Raw genomic sequence first — 14,709 nt, 5'->3', positions numbered from 1 at the left:
ACAGGAAATCAATGGGTATGTAGGCCTGCCCCCAGCCATCTTTTTTTTAAAAAAATATTTTATTTATTTATTCATGAGAGACACACAGAGAGAGGCAGAGACATACATAGGTGGAGGGAGAAGCAGGCTCTTCATAGGGAGCCCAATGTGGGACGCGATCCCAGGACCCCAGGATCACAACCTGAGCCAAAGGCAGACGCTCAACCACTGAGCCACCCAGGTGCTCCTGCCCCCAGCCATCTTATTGCTTTTGCACAGAAACTGTACTATCTGAGTTTCCCCTCCCTTGACACAGGGGTCCTGTGAGAAGTGGAGCTAATGCTGTAAAAGTGTGATGTAAGAGGTTTGTTTCTGGAGTTGTTCTGATATTTTCCTTATTTAGAATCACCTCTGGTAGGTGAGTGCAAAGTCAACTATAACTGAAACTAAGAAATGACTTAACACTTGGGAAAACAAGGTATTTTCTGATATAAGTTTTATCTGGTAAGTTTCCCAAAATCTGTTTTTCACCTATTATCAAATAAATGAAAGTTCCAAAGGTTTTTCATATTCTTTGAAGAAACATTTCTTTTCATGTTTTCTAGAAGGGCTATATTCTAGTCAAGAGTGGTGCATCAGGAATGGTGGACTATTTAAAAGAAAGACACATGGGGTGCCTGGGTGGCTCAGTCGCTTAGGTATCCAACTCTATCTTAGCTTAGGGCTTGATCTCAGGGTTGTGAGTTCAAGTGTTATATTGTACTCCACATTGGGCATAGAGTCTCTTAAAAAAAAAAAGTGACACAAAGATACTTGGTTTTATAATACATATATTTTGAAGTAAGTGAAGACAACACAGAATTTTTTTGAAATGTCTTTCAGATTTTTTCTTGTTTGTCCAATTTAGTTATCCAACTGACAAAGTAAGGCAACCCCACGCTTGATCCAATGTTGAGTGGGTTGGTCCGTCTTTAACATCATTGCAATGACAAAGTTAGTAGAATGTCCTGTGGTGGAAAGAGTTCCTTTACGTTCACTTGTCTTGTAGAGGGGACAGACATAGGCATTTGACTTCACAATCTCAGACTTTTTGGCTTAGAAAAGAAAGAAATACAAACAGCCACTGTGACTAAAGGAATAACTATTTTAGTACTGAATCTAAGATCATGATTATAATATTTGAACATTTCAATGTTGTTATTGTAGTTTACAGTTGGTATATAATTATGGCTGTGAAACAAATGATTTCATATGATGCACGATTCTTGGTCTAGAGCATAGAAATCAATAAAGTATCTTTATCACTGTTAGAGAGTCCTGAAGGTGTGAAAACATTCAAAAGGATCTGGGAGAGAAGGAGAGGAGAAGGTAGGGAAGAAAGAGTAAAGAAGAAAGAATAAAACAGCACAGAAATGAGGCAGAGATAAAAAGAGAAGACACTGATGCTTAGGGCCTGAATACAAGAAACGCATAAATCAGAAGAAGCAGAAGTCACTATTTGCTTTCAGCAGCTTATTACTAGGAAAAACACACTAACTTTCACCTACTCACAGAAAGAACCTACATATTATCCTTCAAAGACCCGATATGAGATATTAGAAGTCTATCTAAACTAAAGCTATATTTCTCATAATTATAATTGAAGTGTGTTAATAATGAAAATACTTAATGGATTAGGTGGTGATTGTGGGTAATTTGGAAATGTTTCCATCAGTAGTTATTGGAAAACAAAAACACTAGAGAAGAAAGAAAAAACAAAAGAATGAGCCTCATTTGTTTAGACTCGTGGAAAAATGATGGTAGCAGAAGAAGGGAAGGAGTAAGTAGCTTTCCCAGGAGGAGAGAGTTGGCCTCCACTCCCTGTGATTTGCAATATCTGTGCTTTGGGGCACCTGGCTGGCTCTTGGGTCTAAGAGTTTCCTGTAGCCAGAAGACTCTAGCCACTAACTGGAGATGGTGTCAAGCCTATGTGTATTTCTGAGAGGTGTGCAAAGGCATTTCAGAATCAAAATGTTGACAGGAAGCCCTGGACTCTGGGAAAGTATAAGTGTGTGGGAGGGGCAGAGAAGATGTTGCATCCCATGGGATAAGAGGAAAAAGAGGCAGAATGATATTCCCAGAATAATAATATGAATGCAACATGAAACAAGGGAACAATATATTTCCAATGTAAACATTAAGTCGCTGTTTAATTGAACAAAGTCTTAATAGGTTTGAACAGAGACTTAATTGGGGGAGCCATTAAAAATATCTACCATTACCCTCCCTAAAACTCATAGGAAATTTTGTTAGAGATATACTTACTTGGTTTTATCCATATGATGGGCATCAGGTCAAATAGAAGTTTGGGATGTTGTTCAGCAAGCAATCCACTGTGAGGAGAAATTGACATGTTTATTAGAAATAAAATGAAATATACTTCTAGAAATTGCTACTTAGATACTGGCTTTTAATACAAGAGGACCAGAATATGCAGAGAAAGAAATATAAAACAAAACATAACAAAGCCAAGGAAACGGCAATGAATAATTGAAAGAAACAGAAGAAAATTATGGCAAGGCAATGTGTGCAAACAGTAGACAAATATAAATTCCTGTCACTATTTATTTATTTATTTGAGAGAGAGAGAGAACATGTTCATGAGCAAGGGGAGGGAAGGGGTAAAGGGAGAAGCAGACTCTCCACTGAGAGACTCTCCACTGTGCGGAGCTTGATCCCAGGATCCTGGGATCATGACCTGAGCTGAAGGCAGCTGCTTAACCAACTGAGCCACCGAGGCACCCCTGTCACTTTTTAAGTACCATCCATGAGGGCGACGCTATCCTATCACACTTGGTCCTCACTGTAACATTGTCCCCATTCCTGTTCCATGGATGAAGAGTGGAGGCTCAGAGAGGTTGAGTAGTTTTCACAGTAACACAACCCTTAAGTGCCAGAGTCAGGATTCAACTGTATATTTGCCTGTCTAGAAAATGTGGTTTCTTTTCCCTACGCTATGTTATTTGTTTATTAGTTGGAAAAAAGGAGGGAGGGAGGGAGGGAGGAAGAAGGAAGGAAAAGATGAATGAATAGATATATAAGAACAGGTAAGTTAAGACAAATGTCATTTTTTTTAAGATTTTGTTTTTTATTATTTATTTATTCATGAGAGACAGAGAGACAGAAAGGCAGAGTCACAGGCAGAAGGAGAAGCAGGCTCCATGCAGGGAGCCTGATGTGGGACTTGATCCCAGGTCTCCAGGATCACGCCCTGGGCCAAAGGTAGCGCTAAACTGTTGAGCCACCCGGGCTGTCCCAACAAATGTCATTAGATTGAAGAAGAGAGAAAAAAATAACCACAGGAACTAGGTGCAGCTAAATCTCCTCTTAGCCCTGTCTTGGAATGATCTCTGTACAGCCTCCTTCATGCTCCCCTCAAGTGATTCTCTGGGCCTCAGCCTTTAATCCTCCCTTGAGAGCAAAGCCTGACCCTGGAAATAGAGGATTGTGCTTATTAATGGAATGATAAAGAGCAGGGTTCCAAGCAAAATAATCTCTCTCCTTCCCTCTTAACCTTAAATATTTGTTTAAAGATCTATTATTTTAGAGAGAGAGAGCAGGAGTGGGATGGGTAGAGGGAGAGAGAGAGAATCTTCAGTAGACTCCCTGCTGAGCATAGAGCCCAGCAGGGCCCAATCCCACCACCCTGAGATCAAGACCTAAGCCCAAACCAAGAGTCCTCTGTAACTGACTGTGCCACCCAGGTACTCCACCCCTCCGTATTTTAAACAAGTACAGCAATGCTCAGTTTCCTAAGCTGGAAATTCAGAATTTATTTTAAATATTTATTCATTATGTCATTGAACTATAAGAAAAAGTTTTCCATTCACCAACAGAAATGGGAAGTTTACTAGAACCGTAAAATGTTTAAAAGTGAGGCACTCCTGCATGTTACAAAACAGAAGGTAAGAGTCCTAAAACTCTTAAATAATGTCAACTAACTTTTCTACTAGTAAGACCACTGAAAAATATTAGCTAAAAATTCTTTAGGACCTTAAAAAACTCACTTATCAATTGCCCTAGCCTGAGTAATGATTTATGGCAAGAATTCTGATATTTTTTACTGTTTGCCATATTCCCTAGGAGAGGCCTTCTGTTGGGGTGGACTGGGCGGGAGGGGCAGGGGGAGCGGCAGCGGACAGAGTGCTTTACCCATTTGGCTACAACGAAAGAAGCCTCCACAGTCTCAAGCCCTGACCTGGTTCTGTCCCAACGCGCTCCATCAAGGTATAATCCGTGGATGTACACGCCGTCTTCTGGAGCAGTCTCGGATGTATCAGCAGGGATGACCTGAAAGGAGAGGCACACACTAGTAACAGTCTATTCCCCAGACAACTTCATCATGTAAGGAAAACATTTGCTCCATTTTCAGAATGTGTTCAGGGAAACTCCATTATATCATAACTTGCAGAACCATAAATTTGTCAATAAAAGTGTAAATGTAAAAATGTATAATACAGTTCTTTTTGAAGCATTTTATCAAGTTTTACTGTACCTCGTATTAATTTATGTGACAACAGAAGAGTGGCATTAGACTGAGTGGAAAATTGAAACATATAAAAGTCCTATCAGACACAGAAAGAGAAAGTATACTATATACTTTCACGAAACACAAAGAATGGAGAGAAGTCAAATAGTTTATAATGGACCATAAAGACAGGAACTCTGCATATTTTCCTTGCTTAAATACATGATTTTGATAAAATGACATACTATGGAGTTTGGGGGTTACTGTACCTCAAATTCATATCCTAGTATATCAATAGGGATAGTGTATTTTCTGGCATAATTCTGCATAGCTCCAGTTAGGAAGGCTTGGGTGAAAAAGAATCCTGAGAGCCAAAACACATTAGGTTTTCCTGAATTATGCCAGTCCTGTAAAGGGCAAAAAAAAAAAATCCATTATTTTTATTTCCCAACTCACACAGCATCACCTCATATGCAGTTCCTGATTCTGGTTTTTGTGCTGCCCACACTTTCCATCACAGGATTCCCTTCCCTGACACAAAGCACATAACCTATCTTGGCCTTCTACCTCTTTTCCCTTATAGTTGCTTTCCTTGGAAAATTCAAACTAATTTTAACATTAACCTGAATAAAACAAAGTTAGAAAGATTCACATCTTCTGCAAAGAGCCAAAGGTAAATTATTTGGAGATTATATTACTTAATCCCACTCAAAAGCAACCACCTTTAGACATCTTACACATCATATCACAGAGCCCTCATGTGTTGAATGAATTAAATTCAATTCACATTACTTGAATGAACAGATGAATCAATAAAATGAACTTTGTCTCTGAGTGGTGCACTGTGGGAAGAAGCCAGCTTTGCTTCCTGGGTGGAAGAGAACAGACTGGTGCTAGAGATGTTGCAACAGCACGAATTATCAAATCAAGAAGAGTTGGAAGGGCACCAGGGTGGCTCAGCAGGTTAAGTATCTGACTCCTGATTTCCGCTCAGATCATGATATCAGGGTTGTAAGATCCAGCCAGGTGCTGGGGAGACCTCCTGCTCAGTGGGGCATCTGCTTGAGATTCTTTCCTTCTACAAGACTCCCTCCCATGCTCTCAATAAATAAATAAATAAATCTTAAAATCTCAATCTCAAATAAATAAATCTTAAAAATAAAAAATAGATAAAGAAGAGGTGGAGAAAGAGATGGAGCTTGACAAGGACTCAAGCCATACAGAACCAGCACCATGCCCAAGAAAACTCTGAGAACCCAGAAGGCAAGTGTATAGGAAATTCCCTGGCTCATTCCAGAGCTTCCTTAGCCAAGAATGTCACGAGTGTCTGGGTCAGCTACTTGTATAGAGTTTCTGAATGAGCTACCATTTACTGGGTATATAGTGTGTGCCAGGCACTGTGCTAAGCACTTTACATGCATCACCTCATTTAGTCCACAAAATAACTCATGAGTTATTCCTCCCATTTTACAGATGAGGAAACTGGTGTGCATAAAGATGAATAACATCTTGCTCAAAGTCACATAGACACTAAGTGTCAGATCCAGGATTTAATCTGAGAGTAGAGCCAGTGTGTAGAAAGCTTAAAAAAAAAAAAAAAGCACAGGAAGGAGAAAGGGAAGGTAAATAGGATAAATGGTGAGAGAGAAAAGAGGAAAAGAAAGAAAACTCCAGATGACTCATCTGCTTCATTTGTTCACTCTAAAAAGCATTGGAAGGTGAGGTCCAAAGTCCAGGAGAAAGAAAGGCGAGGGGAAAACTATACAGCTTCTTTAAGGGTAAGGGGACAATGCAGGAGAGATCCATTCAGAGGAAGGTGTGTGGAGAAGGATGATAAAAGTGCTCCATAATGAGTAAAATCTTTCTTATTCATTTGAATAGAATGATTCCAAGGGGAAATTCAAATTTCAGAAAGTAGGGAGTTCGGTGTGAACTTAACAACAAAAGGAATTTGTCCTGGAGACTCTCCTGACAGGTACCATGCCAGGACCCCTGTAAATGACCAAGGTAATAATTCTTCAAGGCCCTTTAGGAATGAAGCAGTATACAGGAAATGTAAGGAGCGCCAATAAAAGTTTCAGAAAAGCTTGGGAAATGAAGTGTAAAAAAAAAAGAAGAAGAAGAAGAAGATTATGGCATGGGGGAGGATGTGATTAACCATAGCTCACATGCTTTTGATAAAGTGGGGAAAGAGGCTGGTATACACAGGAGGAACTCAGAAGACATTGTAGATGTGGCTAGGATTTGCCCAGGTATGCTCAGCTTCATGAATTGCATCAGCAAAGATTAAAAGAACACAACATTAATTCTGAGAAACACACTCTCATATTCACTATTGTTAGGAATACAATTAAGTAATTTTTCTGAATTCTTACCACATACCATGGACTGTTGCCCTATGAGGAAATTGGCCATTTTATGGATGAGAAAACTGTTAAGTGGCAACTCTTCTACAGCCTGAACACTGAAAACCCCATTCTGGATAGTTTTGTTTGTTAAATTAAAACCTACACAAAAATCTCCTATAAATTAATTTTTCAGAAACAGCCCAGAAGAAAAATGGGCCAAGGAGATAAAGAAGCAATTCACAGAAGGAATACAAATAGCAAGCAAACATACCAGAAGAAGCATAAGGTTGGTATTTAAAAAAAAAATGGAGCACCTGGGTAGCTCAGTCAGTTAAGCATCTGACTCTTGATTTTAGCTCAGATCATGATCTCGGGGTCGTGGGATCAAGCTCTGAGTTGGGCTCTGTGCTCAGTATGGAGTCTGCTTGAGATTCTCTCCCTCAGCATACACACACACACACACACACACACACACACACACACACACACACATTCTCTCTCTCTCTCTCTCTCTCTCAAAAAAAAAAAACAGATTGAAAGAATAAGATATGGTTGAACTATCAGATTGGTAAAAATTAAAAAGGGGCAAATGAGAAAGCTTCTCTCTCCCTATCTTTATAAGCACTGGCTATTTTATGGCTAGCTTCCACATGAAAATAAAGCTCTTGTGTACTAGGAAGGCAACTGAACACAGAAAGGTCATATACCTGATGTGAATTTCCAGGAAGTATTTTAGGGACCCTCCCCACCTCTTACCCCACATAATTATTAACCATACAGTGGGGTCAAGCAGAGTCCCTGGGGAGGAAAAACAGTGCCCTGAAGATCCTTTATGTGTGTGTTTTGGGATGGGGTGGGGATGGGGTGGAGATTTCAAAGCATTTTTCCCTGGTTTTATGAGATATGGTATAAGAAGCAACTGATTTTAAGACAATGGTCAATTATTGGTAAATCCAAATCTTGGGTTCTCTTTGTGATTTACCACCAGTATTAAAATCACAAGACCAAGTATGCAGACTCAGAGAGCCACAAACCTAGAATCTTAAAAAATGTCACATATTACTTGGACTTCAGCAAAGTAAAATTTTAACTTTCTACTCAGTACTTTGAAATGTATGTTGTTTTCAATATTTATTTATTATTTATTTATTTATTTATTAAAGATTTTATTTATTTATTCATGAGAGACACACACAGAGAGAGAGAGGCAGAGACATAGGCAGAGGGAGAAGCAGGCTCCATGCAGGGAGCCTGATGTGGGACTCGATCTCTAGGACTCCAGGATCACGCCCTGAGCCGAAGGCAGGCACTAAACCGCTGAGCCCCCCTCTTTTATTTCTTTTAAAGATTTTATTTATTTGAGAGAAAGAGAATGCAAGCAAGGGGAATCACAGAGGGAGAAGGAGAAGCAGACTCCCTGCTAAGCAGGGAGCTTGATGTGGGACTCGATCCCAGGACCCTGAGATCATGACCTGAGCCAAAGGCACATGCTGAACCAACTGAGAAACCCAAGTGCCCCTATTTTCAATATTCAAAATTTTGGCTAGATTACCATAAAACTGCTAACCACATCGCTCAACTCAGAGACATTCAAGTGATCAGAGCGTTTCTAATCTCTCTCCAGTCAACCAAAAAAAATAAAATTATGTATATATATAAATAGAATATATAATCTTTTACCTGTAAAAAGTTCAACCGGGCTAGAAAATCTGTGATATAACTTGCTAGGGGCTTAAGGCTTGGGTAGGATCGTGTGGCCCATATTTCTGGAACCTTTCCAACAAGCAAACTGCCAGAGAGTGCCTCCAGTGCAGAATCCATTACAACCACACCCTTGATAGCTTTTCCAAGGTCCTGTAGAGTGTTGCGTATTGTTTTAATTAAACTGCAAGGAAAGGAATTATGTCATCAATGTACATATGAGGGTATATATCAATACACTATGTTTTCAGAGAAGAAATAGCAGAAATCTCATTCACAGCTTTATGAGAGTGTCTCCCCAAATAGAGCCACCTCCCACTTGAATGAAAGGTACTTTTAGGTGATACATTTTTCATTTTAATCATTATGTAATATAGAAAATAATTCAACAAAAATATTGAAATTGTTGCTTTCTGAGTATTAGGGCTTCAGACTAGGCTAATTTAAGCAGGGAATCATTTAGGAAAAATATCAGGTAAATATGTTATGGGTGTTATGCAAATATGGAAAAAAGTTATAAAAAGGTGTAATGCAAAGGCTGAGACTTGTGGAATAATGCATTAAAGCATAAAGTGTATATTCATTGATACACTTGCATACTTTGTTTCCCATGTAGGCTCAAACTGCTAAGAAAACCACAAATAGACCTGAGCTGAGGGTTTTAGACTAGAAGCTTAAGCAACTGAGAGACAGTATGCTATTATATATAGATATATATGGCCTTTGTATAAAAAATACTGAATTAAGGCATCATAGTGTTTTTAAATGTTTTATTTTTATGTGTTAACAAGACTAGAAACCCAAATAAACTTGAAAACACCTTAGAAAATTCATAACTAAAATAATTTCTCCATTCCTTAAGCCAATATGGAATTGTAGAAAATTCAATAAAAACATTCAGAGCAAATAATTTTTCGCTCTCATGGGGTATTTAATTAATCTAGGTTGGACTCAGGAAGACAAGGGAAGTGTGTATGTGTCAAGACTTGTCATCAGCTCATTTGGTTTTTAGTTCCTGAGGAGAATAGTGACAGATGAGTGAGAATTATGATTAATGAATATTTTCACCAGTAAAATCAGATCTCATTTCCATCATCATCATTTATACCATTTTAAAGAGTAGGGGTAGATCCTAAGAAAATGGCAGGTATTGATCATTTTTCTTAAAATTTTAATTTAATACCAGTGTGTCTTTTTTTTTTAAATCAACTTTGGTTGGTTGTTTTCTGAACCACTGGGGAGATAGATCCTTACTTGTTAAATCTTTCCATTTCTTGTACTAACACGGTATTCATGCTCTCTTCATATCTCACAGGAAACTTCAGTAATGCTTTTTCAATGTCAAAATCATTTGGTAGCTAAGAGAATAGATTTTGAAGAACACATGTTACTCTCAGAACGAAGAATTCGTTTCATTCAGCTACCACATCACTAATAGCTAACACTGGGCAATTACTACAGACTAGGCATTGTGTTAATACCTTTCCATACATCATCTCACTTAATCCTTTCCATGCACTCTCAGGAAGCTACTGTCATCTCCATTTTACAGATGAGGTTATTCAAGTACAGTGGACCTTTGAGCAATGCAGGGGTTTGGGTGCCAACCCCCCTCTGCGTAGTCAAAAATACATGTATAACTTCGATCCTCCAAAACCTTAACTACTAATAACCTACTATTGACCAGAAACCTTGCCAATAACATCAACAGTCAACTAACACATACTTTGTATGTCACATGTACAATATACTGTAAACTTACAATAAAGTAAGCTAGATAAAAGAAAATGCTATTAAGAAAATCTTAAGGAAGAGAAGATACATTTATAGTACTGTGCTATATTTATCAAAAAATTCATATGTAAGTGGATCTGTGCAGTTCATAATTTTTTTTTTAAAGATTTCATTTATTTACTCATAGAGACACAGAGAGAGAATGAGAGGCCAAGACACAGGCAGAGGGAGAAGCAGGCTCCACCCAGAAAGCCCAACGTGGGACTCCATCCAGGGTCTCCAGGATCACGCCCTGGGCTGCAGGGGGCGCTAAACCGCTGAGCCACGGGGGCTGCCAGGATCTGTGCATTTCAAAACTGTGTTGTTCAGAGGCAGCTGTACAGAGAGGTTGAGTAACTGCCCAAAGGCACACAGCCAAAAGGTGATCCTTTTAAATCCACAGGTCTCTAACTGCAAAGCCCACGTTCTTCACTATATAGCACTTTGTGGAAGATACACATTTCTGAAACATTGTGCAATTTCCTTTTGTAAGCTGAATCTTATTGTTCATTGATAAAACTGATTTGCCATTTCATAACTGTTTTATATTTATTTGCAATCAATTATCAACTGGCTTCAAATAGCTTAGCTTACCCCACTTTCAAATAATTAATGTTGTGACCATAGCAGGGTTCCAAGGAATAGGGAGGGAGAAGGCACCAAGTGTCTGGTTTCTATGAGGCACCTCAGAGATGCTTGAGAAGTGAAGGGCACTTTGGAACTGATAATCAAGCCTCAAGACATTGGAATTCACACTCTTAAAGAGGCAAAGAAGTTTCCCAAAGGGATCCCAAACTAAGAAAGCTGAGCTGCCCAGGGTGTCCTTGGATGATGGTCTCCGAGTGGTGCAAAAGAATTGTTGTAAAGTTACACTAGGTGGTGTCACTCGAGGACCCTTTGGCTTAGCACAATCCCTTTTCCCCAAATACATTCCCAAATGTCACTGCTAGGGAACTTGCTCTTAGGGACCGAGTAGGAGCCACCATTTTGCAAGGGCACAAATCTTCCCTCCACCCCCTAGTCCCAGACATAAACTGCAGAAACAGTAAGGGATCAGAGGTGAGAAAAGTCAAAGAACAGAAGATCAGTCCAGGGGACAGGGTGGGAGGAGGCTAGCTTGCTTTCACCCAGGGGTGGTGGCAGGACTGCTCCCTCTTTCTCCAACGGCTGCAGCCAGGTGTACAGCGGGGAGGCCCTACTTCAGGGGATGTAAGACAAGCCCTCTAACACAGAGAGGAGAGGAGTGGTGCTGACAGTGGGCTTTCAAGGCAAGTGGACGATGGGGCAGGCTCTGCTCTGTCAGGACACTTGACACTGAAGTATGGGGCTCGTTATAGCATTTACCCTGAAGGGAAATTGTGAGGACCTATGCTTGTGATCATAATATTTTTAAAGTTCCCTTTGTAGTTTCTTTTTGAATTTAAGACACAGTAAAAAGGTGAGAAGAAAGAGTATCATTCCACTTTACCTAGTAGGCTAAGTACTTCGGGCTTTTTTATGGAGGGGGGAAAAAAGCTGTAGTTGCTCATTTAGAGCTGATCTAAATCCCTGTACCTCCTCGCTCCCTAAGGTAGAGATCAAAAACCACTCACTCCTTGAACCAGCAAGTTCAGACCATTTACTCCAGTTTGTACAAAGTAGATCCATCATCTTTGTTTGCAAATGGTAATAAGTCATACGTTCATCAGCTCATCCACAACTGTAGCTACTAAGAACTGACATTGCGCCAGGTGCCATGCAAGGCACTTTAAATTCATGATCTCTTAAATGTTCCCAAGAACCTTGTACAGTTGGGAATTAATGCTCTGAAAGTCAAAGTATCTCACTGAAGGTCCTAGTGCTGTTAAATGGAGCCTTTGGATTATCATTTCAGTACTATTTTCATTTATAGTATGAGCAACATATTCAAAATGAGACACTACCTTGTTGAGGATATCTTTGGTGATTTCTAATAGAATCTGGTCAGTGCTTCCTGAGGATCCTGTCTTTTTGGAGCCTCCCTGCGTGAGGAGCAAGGACTCAAAGAGGATTTTTGTTTGTTGCAGGTCTTTGGAAATATCAACATTTTCATGTAATCCAAATATCTCAGGGTGTTGAGTAAATGGAAGATTCTACCAGAAAGCAGATGAAGCAAGGATCATATTTTCACCGGCTATGTGAATTCACAAAGTATAAAACACATGCTGACCAAAAAGGGTTACAAGTCAACTAAACATAAAGCACTGAGGAATCGAACTCTTCCAATTTTCAGTCACTGCTAGAAACTGAAAGTTGATTGAAGCCGTACTACTTGTCTAGCCCTCTACATTACAGGGGAACATTTCATTGTTTGTTTTAGATAAATCACACTTAGATCTAACCCTATTTTCCAGTGATATCAGTTACCTTAATGAACTCAATGTACTCATCATAGGTGCCTTTGGGAGGTGCAAAATAGTGTCCACTGGGAGAAAACTTGTAATGAGGGTTTTCAATTATTAGTGGGTTATAAAAGTCAGCCAGCATGGTCAAGAGGAGACGTCTATCCCAGTCGTCTGTCACCCTTCCACCATAGTTGCATTCCCCAGTCAGGTACGAGATAGCTTCAAATGGAACTGTATTATATTCATTTATAAATAACTGAAACAAAGGAAAAATAAAATGATAAAAACTTTAAGTCTTTTACTTCATTTCTATTTTAAAATGACATGAAATACCCATATGTCAATCATCTATATGCACAGAAGTGGGGTTGAAAGAACTATTATCACAAATTATCTTTGAAAGGCTAGCATTGTTAGTGTTTATTTTACCTTTTTTTTTTTCTTTTTTTTTTTTGGAGAGAGAGAATGAAGAGGAGGGGCAGAGAATCTTTTTGTTTTTTAATAATTTTTATTTTTTATTTTTATTTATAATTATTTATTATATTTATTTATAATTATTATTTATTATATTTGTTTATAATTATTATTTATAATTTATTTATTTATTCATGAGAGACACGGGTGGGGGGAGAGAGAGAGAGAGAGAGAGAGGCAGACACAGGCAGAGAGAGAAGCAGGCTCCATGCAGGGAGCCCAATGTGGGACTCGATCCTGGGACTCCAGGATCACGCCCTGGGTGGAAGACGGCACTAAACTGCTGAGCCACCCAGGGATCCCCCGCAGAGAGAGGATCTTAAGCAGGCTCCGTGCCCAGTGCAGAGCCCAACATGGGGCTCGATTTCACAACCCTGAGATCACGACCTGAGCTGAAATCAAGAGTCAGATGCTTAACCTACTGAATGAACCACCCAGTTTCCCTGTTAGCGTTTATTTTAAATTACTTTGCTTGTCTGCATCTTCCAAATTTAGAGCAGGGGGGATAAACATGTATTGCTTCAAGGCAGCCCAAGTGAAAATTACATGAAAATTTTCAAGGCTTTTCATATGACTTTGGATAAACCTTGTCTTAGGGCACTGGTTATTAATTGGGGGCAATTCTGTCCCCTAGAGGACCTTTGGCAATATCTGGGGACATTTTATATCAGTAGTTGGGGATGCTGCCACCATTGAGTGGGTAGAAGTTTGGATGCTGCTAACTAGTACACAGGCCAGCTGCCCACAAAGAGCTATCTGACCCCAGATGCCAATAGCACCAAGGCTGAGAACAAGGTGCCTGGTTTAGGGCACTGTTTGCAATGTAATAAAAACAAAGCAATCCCAAACTTTACAGCCAAAGCCTGGTTCACACAATATAACATCATTTACAATAGTGATAGAAACTACTATTTGCATAGTTTTCACATTGTCTTCCTCATCTCTCAATAATCCTGTGAAGTAGGAAGCTGAGTCTGTGAAATGTGAAATGATATGAAGGCTTCAATTTATTTCTCCCAGTTCCAGATCCTTTACTTTTCCCAAGACAGGAATTTTGGGTAGTGTGTGTATTGGGATGGTATAAATTACTGGATGAGAGCTTTTTCTGCTTCTGAAAATTAACTAATAGTGCAAGAATTATAGCAGAAATGCACAGTTAAGAAAAAAAACTTCCAAATTATCCAGAGGCAAGTTAAAAGAAGATATAATTCTTTGTTTGAGATTCCCATGTTTTCAGGAAGATGAGAAGTATCAAGAGATAGGAGCAGGAAACAGAGGGAAGGTTGTCTTTTGTAGGGGGATAAGTTATTTGTGAGAGTTTCTCCCTTTCTTACCTTTGGGGGAAAGAATGTTCAACTCGGTTCACCCCTTCCCAAAACTGAAGGAAGAGATCCCAAGAGAAATTCATGCTAAATTTGTGGCATTTGCAAGACATAGAGCCCAACAACTCATTCCTTGGTTTAGTCTATCTACTTAGCCATGAGTTTGTTGATTTGTCTCTCTGGAGGCAAGAGGTAGCCTGCTGGTATAACCAGGTGAAGATGGTTTAAAGACTGACCCCTCC

The 14,709-nt window shown here is 39.4% G+C and overlaps 1 protein-coding gene across 3 annotated transcripts in view; it reads right to left on the bottom strand.

Annotated features, from left to right (window-relative positions):
* Positions 1-789: 789 nt before the first annotated feature.
* DNAH12 (dynein axonemal heavy chain 12) overlaps positions 790-14,709 on the bottom strand; it is a 203,626-nt gene continuing 189,706 nt past the window's right edge. For 2 of the 3 annotated variants that reach the window (XM_077858419.1, XM_077858420.1), the window contains 8 exons: positions 12,694-12,927; positions 12,231-12,419; positions 9,790-9,893; positions 8,515-8,719; positions 4,756-4,893; positions 4,217-4,308; positions 2,284-2,351; positions 790-1,073 (listed from right to left, as the gene is read on the bottom strand). In XM_077858419.1, coding sequence (XP_077714545.1) covers positions 883-1,073; positions 2,284-2,351; positions 4,217-4,308; positions 4,756-4,893; positions 8,515-8,719; positions 9,790-9,893; positions 12,231-12,419; positions 12,694-12,927 — 1,221 coding nt within the window. In that variant the 3' untranslated portion in view covers positions 790-882. Of the gene's footprint in view, positions 1,074-2,283; positions 2,352-4,170; positions 4,309-4,755; positions 4,894-8,514; positions 8,720-9,789; positions 9,894-12,230; positions 12,420-12,693; positions 12,928-14,709 lie in introns of all 3 variants that reach the window. The other variant, XR_013357829.1, reaches the window with a different exon arrangement.

The sequence above is a fragment of the Canis aureus genome, chromosome 19 (assembly GCF_053574225.1).
Source record: "Canis aureus isolate CA01 chromosome 19, VMU_Caureus_v.1.0, whole genome shotgun sequence".
Lineage (NCBI taxonomy): Eukaryota > Metazoa > Chordata > Mammalia > Carnivora > Canidae > Canis > Canis aureus.
This window is presented reverse-complemented; position numbering and strand designations above follow the sequence as displayed.